The 25,224-nt window shown below is 40.5% G+C and overlaps 1 protein-coding gene across 2 annotated transcripts in view; it reads left to right on the top strand.

Annotated features, from left to right (window-relative positions):
- The first annotated feature begins 1,273 nt into the window (after window positions 1-1,273).
- TUBGCP3 (tubulin gamma complex component 3) overlaps window positions 1,274-25,224 on the top strand; it is a 52,790-nt gene continuing 28,839 nt past the window's right edge. For both annotated transcript variants that reach the window (XM_061996838.1, XM_061996847.1), the window contains exons 1-7: window positions 1,274-1,608; window positions 9,605-9,712; window positions 11,200-11,267; window positions 14,273-14,350; window positions 14,952-15,169; window positions 19,849-20,021; window positions 22,404-22,522. In XM_061996838.1, the coding sequence (XP_061852822.1) occupies window positions 1,533-1,608; window positions 9,605-9,712; window positions 11,200-11,267; window positions 14,273-14,350; window positions 14,952-15,169; window positions 19,849-20,021; window positions 22,404-22,522 (840 nt within the window). In that variant the 5' untranslated portion in view covers window positions 1,274-1,532. The remainder of the gene's footprint in view (window positions 1,609-9,604; window positions 9,713-11,199; window positions 11,268-14,272; window positions 14,351-14,951; window positions 15,170-19,848; window positions 20,022-22,403; window positions 22,523-25,224) is intronic.

Here is a 25,224-nt window from a genome sequence, read left to right as displayed (position 1 = left end):
ACCGCCTGGCTGCCATGACATTTCCAAGCCCCTCTTATGAGCCAGAGCAGAAGTGAGTTAGAAGGCCCCATCAGCACAAGGAGAATAATTATTCCCTAATTTGGGCTGGACCCATAATGAATTTACTGAATGAAAGAAATGAGAGACATCTTGGATAGTCAATGTCTGTGTTAGGGGGTGTCAAGCCTGAGAATCAGATCATCAGAGCACAGTCCCCATATTTTGCCCAGGAGTGTGACCTCCACAGGATACAGCGGCCAAAGCCAAGCTGTAAGGGGAAGATGTGGGAGGAGGATTCTTCACATACGTTTTCCTGATCCACATTGATTCATAACTATTTTGTGTGGAAAAGTTACAGACATTGCCTTGACTCCCCTCAAGGCAGTGAATTGCAGTGAGTGTGGACACCCCATGGCTGTATCTAGCTTGCTCTTCTCTGCGTGATACCAAAGATAGAAAGAACAGTCCTCCTTTGACAGGCAAGACAGGCAAAGTCTTTGTGAAGAACAGACCCCTTTTGCATAGGTAATGTACAAAGAATGGAAAGAAAGACCCCCTTGGTGTAAATTTTGCACAAAGCAGGTAAGCAAGTCTGCTTGCTAAAGGGCAATTTGGGTGCCAGTTGGTACTGAGCATCCTGGTTCTGCTGATGTGAATTTCAGAAGTAGAAATTGCCAAATTGGGAGTTATGAGCAGGTATGGGTAAACTAATTTAAAGTCTGCCTCAAAATGACCACCAGAGACCACCACAGACCATTCCTCAAATTCAGTACCCTTGTGAGGAGGAGGTTTCGGCAACGCACTGGCATACTATGCATTACATTTCTATGAACATTCATTTTATTCATGTACATTATGGTCGTGCTTTTGTCACTCAGTGTGTATGTTAGGATGGGAGATTCCTCCCTTCCTGCACTCAGCACTGTGACAAACCCATGTCGGCTTTCTAAGAGAGCTTCCTTGGTTAGCATTTTCGGTAACATGAGGAGGAAAGAGTGACCCTCATCTCCCCGGGTTTTTGAGGCACGGGTGAGAGAGGCTGTTTGCCAAAATAACGGAAAGCTGATGCAGAATAGGCATTCCCTACTTCCATTCTTGAGGTAATTCGGAGGGCACTACTGTCCCGGGGCGCTGCGCCCTGGCCTGGTCACCGCCGCGCCGCCTCAGCACGGCCGCGCCTCCCGCCGTACCAGCGCCGGCCGGCGACTCAGCCTCCGCGCGGGGGGCGGCGCCTGTCCCGGAACCTCCGGGCGGAGGCGGCGGCGGCGGCGGCGCGGCGGAGCGTGTTCGGCGAGACACGGTCCGATGCCGGCCGGCGCGCAGGGGCATTGTGGGCGCTGCGCTGCCGCCGCTGCGGCTTTCGGCGGGTTCTGTTAAAATGGCGCCTTAGGCGGCGGCGGGAGGTGTCGCCGGGTCTTGGCGCTGCTGAGCGGCTGGCTGCTTCCTCTCCTCCTTCCGTCCCTTCCTCTGCCTTCCCGCCGTGCCCCTGACTCTGCTGCCCGCTCCTCCCTCACACCGCTTCCTGGGCAGCGATGGCGACTCCGGACCAAAAATCCCCCAACGTTTTGCTGCAGAACCTCTGCTGCCGCATCCTGGGCAAGAGCGAAGGTAACAGCTTTCTCCCGCCATTCCCCCCACGCCGACAGCCGGAGGGGGCGGCGGGAGGGGGTAGCGGGCGAGTGGGGACTGCCCCGGCGGGAGCGGTGCCGGCCCTGCCAGCTCCGCCGCCAAAGGCGTCCCCCTCGTCAGGGAGGGGTGGGCTGCCGCCCCCGGCTCGGCGGGGCTTGCGGAGGTGCGTGTTCACAGCCCGGGCCATCCGCCCTGGGCCTCCGGGCGGGAACGGCGCGGAGCCGGGAGGCGGGGTGCGGGCGGCCCGGGGGCGGGAGGGGATTTGGGGTGGTTCTTGGCGCGCTGCTCCGGCGGGGACCGGGGCACCGTGCCGCGGGGGTTGGTGGCGAAAGGCGGCAGGGCGTCGTAGACAGCTTCAGGAATCTCCGCCTTCCTCCGGTGTCAGCTCTGCCATTGACATCTGCCACATCCTCTACGTGTTGATGCTGTTGTGATTCTCCAGCAAGGGAATTAATCTCTTGCGTGTTTGCATAAGTTTCTATCTGTTGCAGTCAAGGCAGAGGCTGTTTTTAGTAAGCAGTTGGAGGGTGAAAGGAAGAGGTGCATCTGCTAAGTCTTCTTTTTATGTTGCTCTATTTGTAAGCATTGCTCACTAGACTAATTCATGCCACATATTGTGTTGGATCTATTTTCTTGTATGATAAATGGATTTCTCTCTCATTAGTAGGGGCTATAAAGTCTTTTATGAGTTATTTTCTCCCTTGATGCCACTCTCTTCTGACAAGTCACTCCTGGTTACCTCTAGGTATTTCCCTGACAGTAACTAATAATTTCAAGTATTGACCTGTTGTAAAGAATTGAGCTCAAACTGACTAAAACAGTAGCCTATATGTGAATTGCTACTGTCTAGAAGTCTAGAAAATGAGTGACCAAGTGCAAACCTACCTGTTGTCTCCCTCTGTCTCTTGACATATTTAAAAGATGTGTAGATGAGGTGCCGAGGGACATGGTTTAGTGATGGACTTGACAGTGGCAGGTTAGTGATTGGACTTGATGATCTTAAGGCCTTTTCCAACCAAAGGGATTCTGTGATTCTCCCTCAAACTGTCCTCTGTAAAGGCACAGTATATTGCCTGATCCTGTTTTCTACAAGACTCTCTTTCTTAGATTTGAAAGGGACTGCAATCTAAACTCAGTTTTAAGCTTATTTCTTGGTGTTGAGTATCTTATCTAGTTCCATAGTACTTATAGAACTTAAACCAAGCATGAGAATAGAAACAGAAACCTCTGTACTTATCAGTCAAGATATGAGTATTGAGGAGAGGCACCTCACTTCCAACCAGCTTTGGATGTAGCCTTCTCTTTGAAGCCGTAGTTTCTGTATAGCTCTATCTCTTCTGACTGGAGTAATGTTTATTTGCAAGCAGTACATGGGAAAACATGCAAGGGAACTGGTGCCACTTTTTTGTGCAGAGGATAGGAAGTCTGTCCTTGCCTCTTTCTTTATTCCTGTGTTAGAGAGACTCTAGCAGTGAAGGCTCACCTTTCTAACGTTAGACTTCTTTTGGAAGTCAACTGTAGTCCATGAGTTAATTTGTCATCAGCTCAACTGTTGATTTAAAGTGCACGGAGACTGATAAATCAAGAAGTTTGTGAAAGAAATCTCAGTCATGAAAGATCTGTATGGTAATTGTTCCCCTCTGGTTGCTATGTCAGCAGAACAAGTAAACACAATAAGGAAATCTTGTTAGAGCCAGCATCCTCTGTGTTGAGGTAGATGACAGGTGGTCTCCTTATAACCTAGGGCTATATGCAAGTTATGTATAATGCTACTGTTTTTCAGACTTGTAACTAACTTCCTTTCAGCAGAGGAAAAGTTTGAAGTATGTGTGGATGGTTAGTGACCTACACACACCTCCTTGTGTACCATTGAAGTTAGGTTGATTTGTATATACACAGTTTCTTTTTGAAGCAAACTTCACAAGTACTATCAATTTAGTCTTTGGTAAGTAATTTATGATGCTCAATTGCCTACAGAGTTTAGGTGGTAAAGTGTGGGTACTTCAGTGATCTTTAAGTATATTAGAAAAATTTCTAGTAAAAATTGGTAACAAGATGAAGCTAGTTGCAAACACCCATCTTTAAACATTTGTGTAGTTATCCTGCTATGAATTTCTTGAAATCTTAGGTTTTGATACATAGCTGGAGTAAGTGCTCTAGTAAAATATGAAATACTGACGTAATTGTGTGAAATGTAATGGATAAATAATAGGAGATTCGATGGTCTAATGGTTCTTCCTCCCTGTATGTTCTCTGAGCTTGTCTTTCAGAATGTTTTTCCTACTTGGCTGTGTTCCTCCTCGGCATTTGTGTTTTTAATACGTTTGAGGAAGCTCTGGCTTCAGAAGGAGCTGAAGGATTCTGTTTATATAATGTCTGGATCATAATAGTCCACTTAGAGCTAATGTGGAATGAGTGGTCTTACTCTACATCTGTGTCTGCGTTCTGCAGTCCCATGCCCGAAGTCGTTTGTAAACCCAGCAGATAACAGACTCCATCAAGAATTCTTTTGCTTCTGGCCGTGATGGCCTTAGAAGGCCTCCACTTTCCCCACTTGTTAAAGATTTATATTGAAGTGAATTTATGCTGTGATGGAATGTGACAGCAGAGGCTCCCAGTGATGGAGTTATCGTTTCTCTTCTCACCTCTTTTTTTGAGACTGTACACTAAGTATTTGCTTTGCTTTATTTTAAAAGTCAACAAGCTGCATAGGCTTAGTTACTATTTTTTTTAATCACAAACAGCTCTGCCTCTGAGAAATTCATTATAGGGTCTGCTGAGTTACATGGAACAATTCTTGAAAGTTAGAAAAAAACAACTCCACACCTCAACTTTTTTTTTTCCTTCCAGAACTGAAGTTTGAAAGTTCTCTGCTCCTGTGCTTTGCTCAGCCAGCGGGTGAGGGCTGTGTGTCTGCAGTCACCTACTGCAGCTAGTTGGGGATCTCTGTGCTCCGTTGTTGGAGCTGTTGCTGCGCTTTTTCTTCATGTCCCCACAGTGTCTAAGAACTAGTTTTGTATTAGGAGTCTTTCTGAATTTATCCAGGCTATCTACCTCCCTTTTACACTTATACCTGATCTTGCAGTGAGCACGCCTGCAGTAATTTCTATTATTTTATATTTTCTTTTCCCCTTATTTGTAGACTCCAGCAGTTATACAGGGTTGCATGCTTCTCTTTGCACAGTGAGTTTAATCCTTCTGACAAAAAGCTTCTTGTTCTTATCTCTCTTTCACAAACCTCTTGGTCATCTTAGTCAGACACGTTGTAGATTGCTGTAGAAGCTTGTCAGTTGTGAGGACTCTTAGTGCCTTCAGTGGAATAAAACAGTATTACTGTAAATATTCAAATTACATGTAGTTGGTTTTGAGTCCTAAACATTCAAAGAAAGACTAAAAAGTTTTTTGGATGTCTGAGTACTTCTGGAGGTGTGTATGCACTAGGAAGTAGCATTTTAGTCTTCAGAAAGCCATTTTCTACCTGAAGTCCATACTATGGCCTTAATTTAATCTCTGTAATGTCAGTGGTGCTTTTATTATTGCTGTTTGGTTTTGATTTTTTAAAGATGGGAAGTATTGGAATAGATGTTTAAATTTTGTGGTAGGGAGAAAGCATAGTGATATGGAGGGGTTTTGACCTATGCTAATAACAGAAGCAAAGGCAAGTTGACAGGGTAGCTTAGTGGATGAGGGAAAGGTTGTGGATGTGACCTTCCTGGACCTTTGACACAGTCTCCCACAGCATCCTCCTGGAGAAACTGGCTGCCCATTCCTTAGATGGACCTACTATGAGGTGGTTGGAAAACTGTCGAATGACTGGGTACGGAGTCATAGTGAATGGAGTTAAATCCATTTGGCAGCTGGTCACCAGTGGTGTTCCCCAGGGCTCGGTGCTGCAGCTTGTTCTGTTTAACATCTTTATCAATGACCTGGATGAGGGGATCGAGTGCTTTCTTTGTAAGTTTGCAGATGACATAAAGCTGGGCAGGTGCGTAGATCTGCTTGAGGGCAGAAGGCTCTTCAGAGGGCCCAGGACAGACTGGAGCGATGGACTTAGACCAGTTACCTGAGGTTCAATGAGGCCGAGTGCAAGGTGCTGCACTTGGGCCACGACAACCCTATGCAATGCTACAGGCTCAGGGCAGAGTGGCTGGAAAGCTGCCCACTGGAAAAGGACCTGGGGGTACTGATCAACAGCTGCCTAAACTTGGGCCAGCAGTGTGTCCAGGGGACCAAGAAGGCCAATGGCATCCTGGCTTGTATCGGGAGTGGTGTGGCCAGAGGGACCAGGGCAGTGATTATCCTCCTGTATTCGGCCCTGGTGAGGTTGCACCTCAAATACTGTGTTCAGTTTTGGGCTCCTCACTGCAAGAGAGATGTGGAGCGTGTCCAGAGATTGACAACGAAGTTTGTGAAAGACATGGGAATGTGTGTGATTTGGGTTTTATTTTGTGGGGTTGTTTTTGTTTGGATATTTTTCCTTTGTAAGAGAGGATTGTAGAGACAAAAATGATGGTTAATTAAGGATTAACTTAAAATGCTTCAAACAAAACCTTGCACTAAGAAACGATTTTAACATTTACATTTTATAACTGGTTCTCATGGTTATTTTTCCTTCTGAAAAAAATCAACTTACAGCAGAGAAGTTTAAGATAGTTGACTAATGCAGAAATGATGCAAAATTGGTTTTTTTCAGGAATATTTCATAACTAGACAGGTCCTAAAATTAAACTTCTCAAACGTTTTTTTTCTACAGAAACAAACAGTTTTGTTTATGATGTATGTAGAAACACTAGTGGCATTCTAGGCTAGTATTTTAGTTTCTTATCATATGACATATTAATGCAAGTGAGGGTTTTTCTCCCCTGGTTAATTGTAGAATAATTCATTCCAATGTAGAACTTCTAATATAGTTAAAACAGAGGAGGTTCAGCATCACTACATTGACAAACACAGTGGCTGCTCATGGTGTTTGTGAGAAGGTTCTCAAGTTCTACAACTTTTCTTTGACTCTTATTTTTGCAACAGTAGCACGTGAGGTGTTTAGCAAATCGTTTGTTGCAGGAAAGAAGTTTGTTGTTTTATTATTCCTTCATTCCTTCAATGGCAGCATCTGTATCTGAGAAGTTTGCAGCAATAGTTGTTAGCCAGTCAGTGCCACCTCCAGAATGTTGAATATAATTTAGAGTGTAATTGTTTGTCAATAATTTTGTATTTACGTTTAAGCAAAACTGAGAGACAGCTGACTGGTAAAAGAAAAAGTGGAGAGAGTTTGCGAATCTCTGAAGTCTTTCAAGAAAGTGATTACTGTTTGATTTAGATAGGTTTTCTTTAGAATTGTCCTATATTTTATAAATTATGCTTACAGACAAATTAAGATAACCAAATATTGTCTTTCCTGGAAACAAGTTTTCACACAAACATGACAGTTAATGTTTGGAAACATAGTTTCAATTACTACTTAGGTTTTTGGGACTTTTTTCTTCATGAAACTTCAAGAAGAACCTGTAGCTGATAGCATTAAAAGAAATGGTAGAGTGAATTTCAGTTAACTTCCTAGAAATATAGGTAATGTTAGAAGCTTCTTTTTAGCAAAAGATTTACTGAATTTCAGCATTTCTTCTGAAATACTGGCTTCTTGGAAGTGTATGGGTCAATTATCTCTTTATGTCTTACACCTTTCCTTTAAACTTTATTTTTTGTCCTGTTTCTGTTTGCTTTCTTTAAGAATGAATTCTTCCTGCACACTGCTTCTGTGTTTTTCTATGTGCTACACTTGTGTTTCCTGCAGCTTTAGAATGCTCTTATCTGTCTTTTGAAGTAGTTCAGTCTTAATACTGTGTTGTCTGTAGGAAAGTTTGAATGAATGGGTAAAGAGTAGATCCTCGAATTACTAACAGATTTCTCTACTCAAAGCAGAGGATTAAAAAATTATTTTTGATGCTTGACAAATGCCATTTCTTTGTTCAGCTGTATGGTTGCTTACAGATATCATTAATTGTGTAAGTACGTGTGTATTAAGGGAATGGCAGTCTCTACATTCACTGCTCTGACCAGATCTCAGGAAAACAAGTCTCCATCAGTATTCTTTTTCCCCCTACCCTGCAAACGACTGTAGCAATTTCATGCATCAGATATGTTGAGCTTGCTGTTACATAATAGAGTTATGCTGTAATCACTTTTTGATGAAGAAGGATGTACACATGCACAGATAGATTGCTGTGTATTTTAAGCCTATCTGCTGTCGTAAGGATTGCTCTAGGAGGAGGGAAGCAATTAAATGTGTCGGTTATAAACTATGTGAATCTTTATTTTACTGACAGTTATCTGTATTAAGTTATGTTAACCACTTTAGTATCTAAAGTTATTTTACAGACTTATAAGAAATAATATGCTGAGGAAACTCCTACATCAGGGTGTTTTCTTTGTAAAAAAGGTAACCGGACTTCATATGAATAAAACACGAAAATTTGAATAAAATAAAAAACCAGATTTGCTATGATGCTGTTGAATTGCCAGTGCACATTTGTGTATGTAATGGGTAGATAACTTTGTTCCATATTGTTAGTAGTGCAAGAGGTTTCATAATCAGATTTTTTTTTTTAATAGAATTGTAGTATTTCAACTAGAGATCTTTCTCAGATTCTTTGTTAGGACAGTACAGGAAAGGACCATACAAAGTTTCTGTGTTTTAACAAGTCTTGCTATGGTTTGTATTGAAATGAAAGGTTATTATAGAAGGCTACATATCTCTCTTGAAACTTCTCCATTAAAAAAAAATCAACCTGCTGCTTACTATTAATAGTATATCTGTTGTGGCTTTTATTGGATTGAGGACTTATTTTTAAATCTTCAGATTTTTTGCCCAGAAACTTGTCCGTATTTGTTTCTTTATGTCTCAATCTTCCTATCAATATTCCCCTGTACCCCTGAACTAGAAGCACAGGTACTCTTTTTAAAGCTGTAGTGTCAGAGGCAGACTGGAAAGCAAACAAGTGGTGAAGTCTATGATTTTCTTCTATTATTTTGAGATAAATCCCTATACTAACTTCATCAAGTGAAAACCCCCCACCCAAATTTGTGTCAATGTTTAGCTGTCTTTCTGAATCAGTTATTCTGGAGAAATGAAATCCCAGAGAGTCACTAAAGACTTTGCACACTTCTGTTGGATTTTGCAATTACCCCGTTGAGTGACTAAAGACAGCAAACCCACTTGATTTCTAATTGTGTAGATCTTGGTTTGCTTGAATTTAATCTAAACCTTGAAAACCACAGGGGACAATGGAGAGGAAACATAGCATTTAATTTTGTTTGCAATCACTGATATGACGCATTTTGTTCTGAAACCAAAGAATTTTTTAAAAAGGAAAAAACACAGTAAATGCAGCATTTGCTAATGGAGAACAACTGTGCATTGTCATTCAGTGTAAATAAAGAAAATGTAATGGTCTGGTTTTTAGTTTTTTCTCCCAAGTATTAAGCTCACTGATAATCACAGTATAAGTCATAGCATATATGGAAAAGTTAGCAGAAACAGATGAGTTGTTCTAGTATGTGAGCTGAACAGTGTGACTTTGTGCCAAGTCCCGCAGCGTTTCAGTCTGTGGGGAAGGGCAGAGCCAACTGAAATGTGCCAATGCTCTCTAATAACTGGGTAGGCCTAAGTGTCTCTTCTGTCAGCACAGAATAGGAAAGGCTTATTCACAAATTTAAGTGCAGTTATTTTGGAGAGTATGTGGAGGTGAGTGTGTTTGAAGTATAACGTTAGACAATAATCTTGTGAGTAAACTGGACTTTACTGCCGCCTAACACACTTCTGGTTAGAAGTATGTCTAAGGATTATAATATTGTCTCATCTGAGTCAGGAACATTTGTGTCAGATTGAGCCATAGCAATGTAATTTCATGTCTAACATTAAAAAAAAGAGAGAGCTTACACTCTGCTTGACTGAAAGAGTTTTCTTTTTTTGTTATTTCAGCTGACGCAGCCCAACAGTTTCAGTATGCAGTGAGAGTTATTGGAAGCAACTTTGCTCCCACCGTTGAACGGGATGAATTCCTTGTAGCTGAGAAAATCAAGAAAGAACGTAAGTGCTGCTTTGTTTCTTTCTTAGAAATAGGAGTGGAAGATTTTCAAGAAATTATTTGATCAGTTCATTCCTCTGGAAATGGGACAACTCTGCCTCACAGATAGTTATCTAATCTGCTAATAATGCTCACTGTCTGAAAATGTCATGATGGAAATTCCTTCAATTCCCTAATTAGTATTCCCGAGTGGCTATTTGTATTCACAGCTCAGATTTTTTTGAATGCTCAGCTTTGACTTTCATTATTGCCATTTACTTTCTATCCTAGCCACCATGAAAATAAAGAACAATTAGTATTACACTCCTTTCACTTTAATAGTACTCAGACTATGAATTCAGGTTCTTTTTAGAAGGCTGATGTTTTTGTGAAACGCACTTTAGAAATGTTACACTTGGCACAATTAACCCCATGAGTACCTTCATAAAACTTGCTGAATGAACCTCCTGGGAACTGATGGAATTGTGACTTGCCTGATATTTTTTACCTTCGGTTTCTCTACAAGCTTTCTACAAATTTTCTACAACCACCTCCTCAAAACTAAAACATTAGACCATGACAGTGTAAGCTATGTTGCAGTTACATTCTGTCGTGTTCTAGTGTTGCACTGTGTGGATCCAATAGGGGTGTGATGAATTCTTGAAAAGCTAAATACCGCTTTTAGCAGGTTATCTGCTCTACTGCATATATTCTTTGGGCCTATTGCCAGGAGTTTTGAAGAGGGCTGTCTCCCTAATTTTCCTTCTTCTCAGTTTCAACTTATAGACTGTTGTTAGTGGTTGTGTAACAAGTGATTGTATATATCCTTTGAACTTTACATGTATTTTTGAGTTACTGTGCAGGAAGTGACTTACATGGAAAAGTGTATTTAGCAAAGGCTTTTGATGTTAATTAACATTGGTAACATTTAACAGCTATTTTTTATTATTAAGGTTTCTGCAGAGGTTTTTGATTTATCTTTTTAACATGGCTCTTTCTGATGTTTACATGGCTTTTCTGAAGACATCTTGTCTGTAACTGACAGTGATTGAGACTGTTATATTTTTTCTTAGTATATGGGAGTTGTGTGACCTTGAAATTCTGCTTGACTTCAAGCAAGCAACATTACTACTTTTGTTTATTACTTTTAAAGCCTACACTCCAGTTTTATGAGAGGCTTTATGGCATTCTTTCAGTTATGTCTTAATTCCCCAAGCCTGTAGAATGGCTGACTAGATTTTAAAAGGACTCTTATTTGGTAGGTAGATATTTTTATTGCTGTAGGCAAAACAGATCCTTACGTTGCATCACTTCTGATGCAATAATTTTCAGGGCTGGAACACAGATAACATGAAAACAGGCAAATCTTGCATGAGGAAATAGTGTGAAACAACTAAACATCATTACATGTTCTTGGGTATGTTTTCCGGCTTACCATAAGTCCATAATTTCAGACATGGCTATTATGCTGTTTTCAAATTTTTAATCTGTGTTTCTCTTTTTTCAATAGTTGTGCGACAAAGAAGGGAAGCAGATGCTGCTTTGTTTTCAGAACTCTACAGAAAGCTCAGTTCACAGGTAGTGCAATAAACATATAAAGAATAAAGAAACTGCAAACACACATATCCATCCTTCTGATGTTACACAGTTGTTTTGGAGAGTGCTTGAGTCATTAACAATATTTTTATGGAGAGAATGATTGAATGCTGGAAGAGGAAGGTTGGAGAGTCTGCATCTTCAGAGACTGTCAATACCTGAACTGGATAGAGGCATGGGCAACCTACTGTAGATGACTCTGCTTTGGGCAGAGGGGTTGGATTAAATGGTCTTCAGAGGTGCTTTCCAACCTCAACCATTTTGTACTTTTTGTGAAAAAGTTTACAAGTTACTTTTTTTTACTGTGATCTGTTTGCTGTTAATTAGAAATTAATTTGAATTTAATTGTAAATCAGAAGAGAACAAAGGATACATTCATTTGAAGGAAGGAACTCTATAAAAATAGAAGTGGTAATTTAATATGTAAAATGGATTAATTTTCTCATTCTCATTTATTTTACAGTAATGCCTTGCAAGGGTATTATTTTTTGTTAATCTAGAATTCAAACAGTGCCCCTGCTTCTCAATTTTTAAGTGCTCCAAGTCTTTAATGTTGAAGGTTAAGGGTTTGCTGATATGGATGTTTCTGCTAACACCAATGTTTATCAAGGAATACTGCATGTTGATATTCTGACAAAAGTAATTAGTGTATAGAAAGCCCACAGTGCAGAAGGATGGATCAGGAGAAAGGAGGGATAAGAAATTTAGGAGGGAGGAAAGAAATTCAGCTGAGATAGGTGAAAAATGTTTGCTGCTAATCTCTTCTAAATTCATTATAAATTTGCTGATTCCCAGAGTAAAATATGGTGGGCAGTAATAAAATAAGATTCTCAGATGTCATTTGCACATAGCTTATTTTTGCCAACAAAAAGTAATGTAAGGGATGGTGTTTGTTACATAACAGAAAATTTGTCATTATTTTGCTTTTTGTGTTTAGGAGAAACAATTTTCTCTGTTCTGTGTTTTATTAGGTAATTTATGTACAGATCATGGATGAGTCTTACAAGATAACAGTAAGATTTTAAGATGAGAAGAAAAATGATTATTTGGAGAGTATGAGTAGACAGAACTCAGTTCTGCCCCTGTCCTCATCCATACTTAATTTACCCATCAGTTTGTTAGTGCTTGGAGCTACAGTTACTATGTAACTCTTCCTTATGCTTGTGTTTTCCTTATTCCATGAGTTTGTGTATTATTTGCATTATTTGTGCAGTGAAGCAAATATCACTGGGGTGCAGACATTTGTTATGATGACCTTTGTTATGATGACCTTAGCCATTGATTTCAACCTCTTGTATATATTACACCATCTGATCTTGCTATTTTGATAAGAGATTTTCTTACGTACTATATTGCCATGCCATTGCATTTGGCAAGCAGCATGGCTGCAGAACATGATGGCTGTAAACTTTGGATCAAAATGCCTTGTCTGCGTTCGTATCACTTGTGTTATGTTCAGAAGAGTAACGGAAGCTTACAGCACCTCATATTTTGCTGCCTGCTCAATTGTTGGAAGTTCTTTTAACCTTATTTTTTTTTCTGTACTAGCATCTTGTGCACATGAAATGACACCATCTGAATACTACTTTTCTTTAAAATTCAGTCCACTAATTATTTTTCCATCTGCTTTTAGATTTATTATTAAGTGGTGGACAATCACTTCTTTTCCCTGGGAGCTTAGGGAGGGACATGGAAGGAGTATGCTTTTTCTGAATCAATGAGACTTTTCCTTCTACCAATTCTCTTGAAAGCAAGACTAAAGAACAACAAAAATAAAAGGCTTGTATGAATCTGTTTTAACTTCATTTCTCTAAGGAGAAAAGGAGGTCAGTGCTTATTTTAGTGTCAGCTTGCCAGTTGAGCAAACCATGCTTCTTGAGGCACTTGAACTTCCTCTATCCTGGCAACATAAGAAGTGATAATATTGCTGCTCGTTATTCACCAGTTGCTAATGAATTGCTGTATTATTTGCAACAGATGCAATACCTCTGCTCTTTGCTTGTTGTTGAGATCAAAGCAGAAAGTAATAGACTTTTGCTTTACATAATACTACAGAAGTCTCCTCATACTTTTATATAATACAGAGCTTCAGCAGATTTGATTAGTGGGCTCTGTTGTCAAGAAGGAACTGTTCTACGGCCATAATTCTTATACCATGTAACATATATGCAGGATAAACAGAAAAAGGTGAGAATAAAAATGTGTTTAAGTAGATAATTTCAAAGTGACCTTGAAAGTGCTTTTTGCAAGACTGATAGCAAGTGTTAATGTCACAGAACTAGAGTAACATATCTAGAAATGTATATCTAAAGTAAAACATTTAAATACTTGCCATAACTCTTCTCTTCAAAGTGTTAATCTGGTAGCTTGGGCTTTAACATTGTTTTGTCTTCTGCTGAGACCTAAAGCTGCTGGGATTTTTATTCTAACAGTCTGTATGTATCTATCTGTCTGTTTGTTAGAGACTATATTGCACATTCCTCAAGTTCCATGTTAACAGTGTCTCTATGTTAAGCTGTGAAAATTTTGGTAACACTGTTAAATGGCTTTTAAAGTAGTAGAAATTGAAACCCTCAAACTTTTGAAGCCTCCTTGTAATGGAGAGTGAAGGGGAAAGTAGAGAAAAGACAGTTCTTTGCTTAAAATTGTACCAAGAGTTTTCCTTGTTTGCCTTTTGGTTAGAGTAACATGCATATCTGTAAACCTCCTTCTTGGTAGCTGTGAATTTTCAGTTGATGTATTTGCTGATCTCAGAGAAGATGAGAGTTCATGACTTGAACACAATGGAGAAAAATCATAAAGTCAGCAATACAGAAGTTACACTGCACATTCCCAGTTTACTCAAGAACATGGTTCTGAGTTGATCTTATTTTGTGTGGAGAAATTGATTTATGTATGTACATGTCAGTAGGCTGGATAATAATAAAAAAATCATTATTATCAAGAGTGAAACCAAACTTAATTTCTGGTTTTCATCTTTCTTAAAGGGCATTTTGAAAAACAAATGGTCAATACTCTACCTCCTGCTCAGCCTTAGTGAAGACCCACGTAAGCAGTCTAACAAGGTGAGGAGACCTTTGTTGCTTCTGAGAAACAGTAAACGTGTCCTTTATTTTAGGTATCATTAAGAATCACTATTCAGACTTAACCTGCACCTCAAGTTGTGTTTGTGTACAAGGCTGAATGCAAGAACACACTTGACCCAAGTATTTGCGGAGTGTTTTTTTTTGTGTAATTTTTTTTTATACCAAGTAAATGTGAAAACATGAGCTGTCTGATATCTGCAGCTGAAATTTTTATTTCATTGGATGTATAGAGATTTTGTTTGCTTTCTGCTTGGTGCTGTAATGTCTGCTCACATGTTGATGAGTTCAAAGTAGAGTAGGGAGAGCAAAACTTCTCCTGTGATTGCAGCTCTGCTAGCACCTAAGTGCTTTCTGCAGCTACTGGAAATGACAATTTGCAAGCAAAAATAAGCTCTGTTGCTAAAAGTACTTTTTCCTACTGTAAGGGACTTGCCTTTTTGTTTTTGTACATAAACACAGTCTTCAGTTATTTGTTTTGATTTCTTGAATTTTATACTCCTTTTAACTGGATGCATGACTTCAAAAGATTTGAGAGTTGCTTTCTTTTTATTCCTCCCTTTTAATATCCTTTCCTTTTCAGGTATCAAGTTATGCCACACTTTTTGCTCAGGCGTTGCCACGAGATGCTCACTCAACCCCTTATTACTATGCCAGGCCTCAGAGCCTTCCACTGAATTACCAAGACCGCAGTGCTCAGTCTGCCCAGAGCTCTGGCAGCATAGGGAGCAGTGGGATCAGCAGCATCAACCTATATGCCCTGAATGGGCCAACGCCAACTCCACAATCACTCCTCCCAGGGTAAATTAAACTGTTTTACCTTGCAAATAAGTTTGGAGAGGGATAGAGATTATATCTTTTTTTTTTTTCCCTTCTTTTTGTTTCCCATACCCTCCCCATTTGTATGCTGTTGGAAGTTCCACTGTAGGTGCATAGAAACCAAGTTCCTTAGCTGAGGAGTTCTGAATATCAGGTGCTGTCAGATGACCATATGAAGCCATAAATGGCTGGCCAAGTGTATCCATTCTTAAATTTCATCTTGGCTGTCTGCTGAACAGCTGATATTTTACTGGATCCCCTCCTTTGGAATATAGCGCCAAGTCCTTTTTCAAATTTCTCACTTCTCTGAAAGCCTTTACAATGGTCTTTATCTTCCATAAACACCTTGGATTTACAATCCTCACTCAAGTTCATTTTACAAAGCATTCCTCAGCCAGTGTCAATTAGTAGACTTAACATCCTGCATTTTCAAATGGGTGACTTTTTTTGTGTGATCTGACTTTCTTTTAAGCATATTCACAGCAGGTTGGCTGTTGGAGTAGAATGGTCTCACATCTTGAGTAGATAGGATTATTTTTGAAAAAAAGAAAAATATACAAGAGTTGATTTAAAAAAAAAAATACATATTAGAAAAGTACCCCTAAACCACTCAGTGGTTTAATTGTTTATACCAAGACGAATCTACATTTGGAACTGGGACATTCAGATACCAAATAGCTGAGATTTTTGATGAGTAAAAGCTGGCCGCTGTAAGTTGATTGCCTCAGTACTGACTTTGTTGAATAAGTTAACACAAAAAAAATAACCTGCTTAAAATCTAAGACCTTCTTGTTCCGTTGGACTTCATGTATTACCTCTGCAGCTCTACAAAGTCTGACTGAGATGCATTTGCACAGAGGCAACGTTCCATGGAGGGAAAATGAACACATGTTCGTAGGTTGAATATAGGTTCATAGTCTGTGATAGGGAGTGGTTCAGCAGTGATTCTATGCTGTGTACCTGGAAATACTTTGCCTCAGAGTCTGCGCATGGGAAAGTGAACAGCAGGTTATGAAATGCTGTCAGAGTATGCAGGGATGAAACAAGGAAGGCTAAAGACCTCTTGGAAGTAAGTCTGACAAGAGAATAGACAGCATGAAGACCTTCTTCAAGTATACCAGTAGCAAAAGGAAGACTAGAGAGAATGTGAGCCTTCTGCTGAATGAGATGGGTGCCCTGATGACAGAGAAGACAGAGCTACCGAATGCCTCTTTTCTGCTAAAGCCTGCCCTCAGGAATCCCAGACCCTGGAGGATAGAAAGTATAGAAAGGAAGACTTTATCTTGGTTGAAGAGGGTTGAGTTAGGCATCTATTAGGCAAACTGTACACCCACAAATCCAGAGGTCCTGAGTGTACTGAGGGAGCTGTCTGATGTTATTGCTAAGCCACTCTCCATTATTTTTGAATGATCATGGAGTACAGAAGAGGTGTCTTAGGACTGGAGGAAGGCTGATGTCACTCCAGCATTCAAAAAGGGCAAGAAGCAGGAACTGGGAAATCACAGACCAGTCAGCCTCACCTCCATCCTTCATGGGATGGCTCATTCTGGGTATCATCACATGAGGGAAAAGATGGTTATCAGGGGGAGTCAACATGGATTCACCAAGGGGAAATCCTATTTGACCAACCTGATAGCCTTCTATGATGGCATGACTGGCTGGTTAGATGAGAGGAAGGCAGTGGATGTCATCTGCATTGACTTCCTTGAGGCCTTTGACACTATCCTGCATAACATCCTCATAGGTAAACTCAGGAAATGTGGGTTAGGTCTGTGGACGTTGATGTGGATCAAGAACTGGCTGAATGACAAAGCCTAGAGAGTGGTGATGAATGTCTAGCTGGATGCCTTTGGCTAGTGGGGTTCCACAGGGGTTGGTTCTGGGGTCACAGTCTTCAACATCTTCATCAATGACCTGGATGAGGGGACAGAGTGTACCTTCACCAGGTTCACTGATGACACCAAACTGGGAGGACTGTCTGATTCAACAGAAGGCTGTTCTGCCATTCAATGAGATCTTCACCAGCTTGAGAGCTGGGAGGAGAGGAAACTTATGAGGTTCAACAAGGGCAAGTGCAGAGTTCTGCATCTGGGGAGGAACAACCCCATACACCAGTACAGTCTGGGGATTGACCTGCTGGAGAGACAGACCTGAGAGTCCTGGTTGATAACAAACTAACCATGATCCAGCAATGTGCCCTCATGGCCAAGAAGGCCAATGGCATCCTGGGATGCATCAAGAAGAGCGTGGCCAGCAGGTTGAGGGAGGTTCTGCCTCCCCCTCTACTCTGCTCTCGTGAGTCCTCATCTGGAGTTCCATGTCTAGTTCTGGAATATCATCACAACTTCACTGGAGTGCCCACACACTGACACATACACAGCGTGGGGAACAGACATTTGCTGTGGAGGCAAAGGCTGGCGGCAGCCTTGGCTGCAGTGATCAGGAGATGATGCAGTTCAATATACTGAAAGGAGGAGGCAGGGCAAAAGCAGAATCCCATCCCTGAACTTCAGGAGAAGACACCTGCACCTCTTCTAGGATCTGGTTGTAAGAATTCTGTGAGAGATTGTCCTGGAGAAAAAGAGGGTTCAGGATAGAAAAGAGTATTTCAATTTGAAGATACTCAGAACAATCCTCTAGCCCCACTACCTGATTTGAGAGCTAATTGATATTCAAGGATTACTTCCTCAAGCTCAGGAATGATCCGCTTTCACAAGCAGAAATTGAAGCAAAGGTGACAGGAGGCCTGCATAGATGAACAATGCTCCTGACAAAACTAAGACGTAAAAAAAAGTGTACAAAAGGTGGAAGCAGAGGCAGTTGCAGAGAGACATCCAGAATGGCCCAGAGACAGAGACACTGAGTGTGCAGGGAAAGCCCAAACCTATTTGGAGTTAAATCCATCAAGGTACGTAAAAGGGAACAAGAAATGATTCTATAAGTATATAAACAATAAAGGAAGACCAGTAAAAACGTGGGCCTCCTTCTCAAGGGACAGGGGTGACAGAAGATGTGGAAAAGGTTGAGGCACTTGGTGCTTGCTTTGCCTTGGTCTATGCTGATAAGACTAACCCAGGACCCTTGGGAAAGATTTCATTGCTCCAAATTTAACCCTGGCAGAAGATGGTCAGGGCCCATGGGTCTTCATGGGATGCATGCACAAGTGCTGAGGGAGCTGGCCAGTGTCACTGTGAGGCCATTCTTCATAACGTTTGAAATGTGGCAGTTGAGGGAGGTCCCTGAGGACTGGAATAAATAAAATGTCACTCCTTTGTTCAAGGAGAAAGATCCAGGGAACTACAGGCTGGTTAGCCTCACTTCAACCCCTGGATGGCAGTGGAACAGCTAATCATGGAAAGTATGTCCAGGCACCTGAAGGACAGGAAAGGGAGACTTGTAGTAGTCATCACAGACTTAGAGAGATAGCATGCTTGACCGGCCTTCTGCGATGAGGTGGCTGATTTGGAGTGACTAGTGTTCATTTCAACTTCACTAAGACTTTTGGCACTGTCTACCTGTAACATCCTTATTAACAAACTTAACAAAATATAGACTAGGTAAGGTGACAGTGAGGTGGCCTGAAAACTGGCTGACCTGGTAGACTTGAAAGGATTATTGATTAGTGACACAAAATATAGTTGGAGCCTGGTCACTAATGGTGTAGCCCAGAGACTGGATCCTTCTTCCCACCTGATGACACAGAGTGCACCATCAGCAACTTTGCAAGTGATACGTTATGAACCACTCCTTCCAGTTTTGCAGTTCAGCAGTTGCTCAGAGAGACATCAGTAGGCTCCAGAAATGGGCTGACGGAAGCCTTCTGAAGTTCAGCTAAGTTTTGCTCCTGATGAGGAGTACCTCCATGCACAGTTATGACATGGGGAGTAGAGAAGACCGAACCAGACTGGGAATCACAGTTAAACATAAGGAAAAAAAACCCCACCTTATCTTGCTGTAAAAGAGGTTGTTGTGAAACACTGAAATGAGTTGCCCAGAGAACTTGTGTAGTCTTCATGCTTGAAAATGGTCAAAACGTGACTGGACATAGCACCAGGTAACCATCTCTAGTTGACCCTGCTCTGAGCAGGAGGGTTGGAGGAGATGATCTCCAGAGATCTCTTCCAACCTCAACCATTATATAATCCTGTTACAGTATAGAAAGGTACACCAATGAGATTATTTTTTTTTATATCTACTTGATTAAAAATATCAGAGAGCCTGCCCTGTAGCTCACATATTCTTGGCCTGACCTGTTCAGACTGTTCTATTTTGTAGCAATTTCATTGTCCTCTTTAGTCCTATATTCTATGAGCTGGGCAGCCCAAATTAGATCTGTGAGCTTCATTCCTCACGACCTTCTCTATATACATGTTTCCCTTTGTTTCTAGAGTACATTTTTCTTGAAGAGTAGCAGCCTAAATTCAGTATTGTGCTGTAGTTGAGGTATTTAGAAAAAAAACCAAAACAACACAAACAAAACATCAAGAGGGCTGGACTAGATGATCTCTAACGGTCCCTTCCAACCCTACCATTCTATAATTCTATGATCCACAAAAACCAAACTCAAGCTCAGGGTATTTTTCAAAATTTGCATACCTCTAAACAGATGATGAGTATAAAGTCAAAGTTTTTAAAGATGTTTCTTCCTTTTGTCCTTTTAGCCAATCCTATCAAGCTCCAGGAGTTGGAGATTGCCTCCGTCAGCAGTTAGGGTCACGTCTCGCATGGACTCTGACTGCAAGTCAGCCTTCTTTACAAAACACTACCTCAAAAGGCTTCTCAAATCCTGTCTCCCGTGGTGTGCCCAGGTCAAGGCGAGATGGGGATACAAGCGGTAAGCAGAGATAACTTTTTACAATTGTTACCTATAACCTCAATTTTTATTTTTTGGATGATTTTGAAATAGCTTTATAGCACATTTAATTTTTTGAGAGATGATCTTGTTGAATGTATTTGATAAAAAAAGAAAAATACAGTATATTTGGCCACAGTCCTTGGTTATCAATTTCTTTTTTGCAGTGATCAGTTGGATAATGTGTTCTGGTCCTCTTAAAATAGTGACTTCATTGTAGTGCTTGTCATAATGAAATAGTTGTGGTTTCTGAGTAATGATCACACTTCTGATGATCATAAGATGGTACAGATTTCAGAGAGTCAGAAAAAGAGCTCAGCAAATAGATCTTGTTGAAACAGACTCATCCATTTATTATTTTGTCTTTTACAAGTTGAAAGTGTGCACTGGAACATAGAACTCTTAAAACTACTTTTTGTTCTTTAAATTAACACACTGTTTGCAGTCATTATCTTTAGAGCAGCTGGTAAAAAATATTGTAGCTAGGTAAATATTAGTAATTGATTTCCTGATTAAGTGGCTGTAAACTTGAATCGGATGCCTATTCTCAATTTATACAAGTGTAATTAAGAAGATGTTGTTTTAACAGATGATCTCTGTGGCAGTTGTGTAAGTTTCAACCCATTCTCCTTTTCTGTAAAAGTGGGAGACTTTTGTGAATAAGGGAGCTAACAGCAGATGTTGTCATTAGACGCTAAAATAGAGTCTATCTGCCAGCATCATCATGAGTAACAGTGCACAAAGCAACACTTATACTGGTCCATCTGAGGGCAGCATTTGGCATTTACAGCCTAATTTACAATACTGTTAATGTACTAGAGAATATGTGTGTGTGTGTAGATATTTATAAATAGATAAGGTTTTTAGATATGATAGATTTAATATATGTAAATACAGAAAATATATAAAGCCTAGCACTGACTTATTTTTGTTGTACTAATTGCCATAAAAAGCATTTTGACTTGTTTCAGTCAGTCAGCCAGCAGCTCTGACTCTTGATTCTTATGTGGGTTGGCTATAGAGACTGACAGTTGACTTAAATGTGGTCTCTTGTTGATGTAGAAATAAGAGTAGGACTGCATTCAGAATATTGTCAACAAAATAAATTGCTGTGAATATGAAATTCTTCTAACTAATTAAAATTACAAGGTTTTTCTTCTAAAGTTGTTTGCTGTTAATTGCTGGTGTTTTATTTCTACACCTACACAGACAGTAAAATTAAGAGCGTGGATTGTTGGTATTAATAACTGTTGTATGATTTACCAATTGAAGAAAAGTGCACTCGAGTCTTTTATCATTTCACTAAGAGTACCTAAAAAGGACTAGCTACTCTTGCACATCTTAGTATTAAGAGCGGAGTCCGAATTTTAAACATCTTGAGGTGGTGATTACTTTTGCCAAAATAAGAACAGAGTTGGAATTTTTTTGTTTTGTTCTGGGAAACTAGACTACTGGGGAGACAAATTGATGAGAGTAAGAGTGCAGTCAAGTCTGGGAGAAGCATGTTGTAGCATCTGAATTTCTGGATAGTCCTAGTTGAAATTGTTTCATTCTTGATATCTTAAATGAAGTTACAGAAGCAGATGGTGCTGGTTTTCCTGGAAGAGGTGGGTGTAGTTGAAGTGACCTGCACAGCACCTTTTTCAGTCTTCTGTTTCCTTTAAATCAATAACTGTCCTAAATCTGAAACATAATTAAACCTCTAACTAGATGTATCAGCTAGAAGCAAACTGTCTGCTGCAACAGAAAAAGCTTTAGTAAGTCAAAAGTATATCTATGTTCAGAAACAGTATTTACACTTTCCTTTGTGCCAGCTCTATAGCTGTTATGCAGCTGATAGTCTGGTTTTGATCAATCTTTTCACTGAGCAGTAGCATGTGTGTTCAAAAGCCAACATTAAACAAGCAGCTCTTCTGTCTGCGTTAACTCTGTTGTTTTCATAGCTGAATGTAGAAGAGGTTATTCTCTAAGTCCCTTTTAACAGCTTCAGGCTCTGTGTTCAAAGAAAGGTAAAGCTGTTATGATGTTTGCCTAAGAACTTGCACTGGTAATTGAATTGAAAAAGGTAACAAGTTTAAAAATGGGCTGAAGTGTTGTATAAATCATAACATGCCGTGTGTCATAGAAGCTGACCTGCTCTGAGAGAATCCCAGGTATCAGTAGAGACAGTTTAAAGGCAATTCCTGGGTTTTCTGAAAGGTTGTTAAGATGACTTTAAAAATTTCTTCATAACTTATAAACACAGACTTTCTCTTTTCTTTCTTTTTTTTTTTTGTCGTCTAGGCTTTTAAGTAGCTTTTAGAAATTGTAATCAAAACTAATTGCCCCAACAAATCTCAATTCTGTTTTGTTTTTTTCTTCTAGGCTCTGTTGAAATAACGGAAGCAAACCTTGTAAGAGATGTTTTGTATGTCTTCCAGGGAATAGATGGCAAAACCATCAAAATGTGCAATTCTGAAAATTGCTACAAAGTAGAGGGAAAGGTACTGTATGGTGACTTATATTTCATATGTGAGGAGGGAGATATACAGGCGAAAAATAGGCGTGAGAAATATGTAAAAACTTAAAGTATCACAAGTCTTTACTTCCTCCCCCAGCTCTTTTTTTGGTACAACAGTAGTTTCAACAGTGCTGATTTAAACTTTAGTAGATTACATTGCAGAAGAACTGTTGCATTTCACAAGATGTGAACAGATTCCCAGCTATTAAGCCAGTACAAAGCCTCCTAAGTTAAAGCATAATTTAAACATTTTTGTCATAATTTCCCTTCCCAGAGTATAAGAGTTAATATTAAACAGATACTGTCTTTTGACCACATTATTGTTGGATTAAATTTTGCAGTCAGAGATGTGGAATGGATGCTAGCCACTTGATGGTTAGGATCTTGATTATGACTTCTAAGTTATCAGATAGGATCATGCAGATCACCTAAGAGAGGACCAGTGATAAAACTGAGGAAGGCACTTTCAACTCCCGTTAGGAGAAACAGCTGATGTGAATTTAAAGGAAGGTGTCAGATACGGCACAGAGGATCAGGGGAGAAACTTGAGAGGGAAAAGATCTTGATTTAAGATGGTGACATGTTAAGCATATTTACAATGTGAAAAAAAACTGAAGGGTGAAATTGAGTCAACTGAGCAAAGAACAAAAAAACTAATGCTAGTTGCTTTAGTATCTTCTCCTTATTCAGTATTTAGACATTACTACATTATGGTTCAGTTTCAGCTCACTAGTTGATTTTCAGGTTCTTGTTGAAATGGAAAGATAGTGCTTCCGAGAGAGTTAGGCAGAGAGGAACCTCATGAGGTTCAACAAGGACAAGTGCAGAGTCCGGGCATCTGGGGAAGGACAACCCCATGCACCAGTACAGGCCAGGGGGGACCTGCTAGAGAGCAGCTCTGCAGAGAGAGACCTGGAAGTGCTGGTTAACTATGAGCCAGCAATGTGCCCTTGTGGCCAAGAAGGCCAAAGGCATCCTGGGATGCATCAAGAAGAGTGTGGCCAGCAGGTCAAGGGAGGTTCTGCTCCCCCTCTCCTCTGCCCTGGTGAGGCCTCATCTGGAGTCCTGTGTCCAGTTCTGGGCTCCCCAGCTCAAAAGGGATAGAGAACTTCTGGAGAGAATCCGAGCAGAGCCACCAAGATGATCAGGGGACTTGGAACATCTTCCTTGCAAGGAAAGGCTGCAGGAACTGGGTCTGTTTAGTCTGGAGAAGAGGAGACTGAGGGGGATCTCATTAATATTTACAAATATTTAAATAGAACATGTCAGGAGGTTGGGACATCCCTTTTTCTATTGAATCTAGCAACAGGACAAGGGGTAACAGGATGAAGCTGGAACACAAAAAGTGCCATTTAAACATAACAAAAAACTATTTCACTGTGAGAGTGAGGAAGCCCTGGCACAGGCTGCCCAGGGAGAGGGTTGTGGAACCTCCATCCTTCCTTGAAGGTCTTCAAGACCTTCCTGGACACGTTCCTGTGCAGCCTGATCTAGGTGACCCTGCTTCTGCGGGGGGGTTGGACTAGATGATCTCTAAAGGTCCCTTCCAACCCCTACCATTCTATGATTCTAATTCTCTTTTCTCCTCCATAAGCATAGCAAAATGTGAAATATGTAATTGTTCCCCCTTACTTTCCAATGATGTTTAGGGCTGCTTATTGTAAGGAAAAAATGAAAACTTAAATCTTGTTAATAAGCAGATTCTTAATGGATATCATCCTCTATATCTGTAGATGCTGCAAAGTTTTGTAATACCTTGACACCAGTACTGAGTTAATTTTACGTTCCATAAATATGTTAGATTATGTATGGTAAAGAAAAGGTAACATAATGAATTTTTCTATGTCAAGAAAACATAGTGATTGCAAAGTTGTCACTATGCATTTCATTAGTTTTCTTTGTAGCTTTTATATCAAACAGGCTAGTTTGGGGTGGAAAACTATAGAAAAAAGGGATGTCCCAACCTCCTGGGACCCACCATTTAGATATTTGTAAATGTTAATAAGACCTCCCCTCAGTCTCCTCTTTTCTAGACTAAACAGCCCCAGTTCCTGCAGCCTTTCCTCATATGAAAGATGTTTCATTCCCCTGATCATCTTGATGGCCCTGCGCTGGACCCTCTCCAGATATTTTCTGTCCCTCTTGAGCTGAGGAGCCCAGAACTGGACACAGGGCTCCAGATGAGGCCTCACCAGGGCAGAGGAGAGAGGGAGCAGAACCTCCCTTGACCTGCTGGCCACACTCTCCTTTGATGCATCCCAGGATGTCATTGGCCTTCTTGGCCACGAGGGCACATTGCTGGCTCAAACTGCATGTTAAGTGCATGTTAAGCAAAATAGTAGTCAAAGCATGTAGTTTTTCCTCAGCTGCACAGAGAAAATGTCATTGTACACAGTCTGTTTTTTACAGAAACACTTTCCAAGCTATTTTTCTTGCCGGAATGTTTTCTAATGTCAGTGTTAATATTAGGTCTGTCAGTGACATTCAGCGCTGTATAAGCTTGCAGCTTCTGATTTAATCTAAGAGATACAAATGTAATAACACTAAGCAAATTTTGCTTGTTCCTTATTTGATTTCAGCAGATGTGTACTGTACTTAATGTGTGCCAAATACTCTGTAGCTGCAGAATTCTAAATTGATCTTCAGTCACCTGTTTCTTTTTATCTGCGGGCAGAGTGTCTGAGT

The sequence above is a fragment of the Colius striatus genome, chromosome 1 (assembly GCF_028858725.1).
Source record: "Colius striatus isolate bColStr4 chromosome 1, bColStr4.1.hap1, whole genome shotgun sequence".
Taxonomy (NCBI): Eukaryota; Metazoa; Chordata; class Aves; order Coliiformes; family Coliidae; genus Colius; species Colius striatus.
Note: the sequence above shows the minus strand (reverse complement) of the source record. Positions and strands in the feature narration are given on the sequence as shown.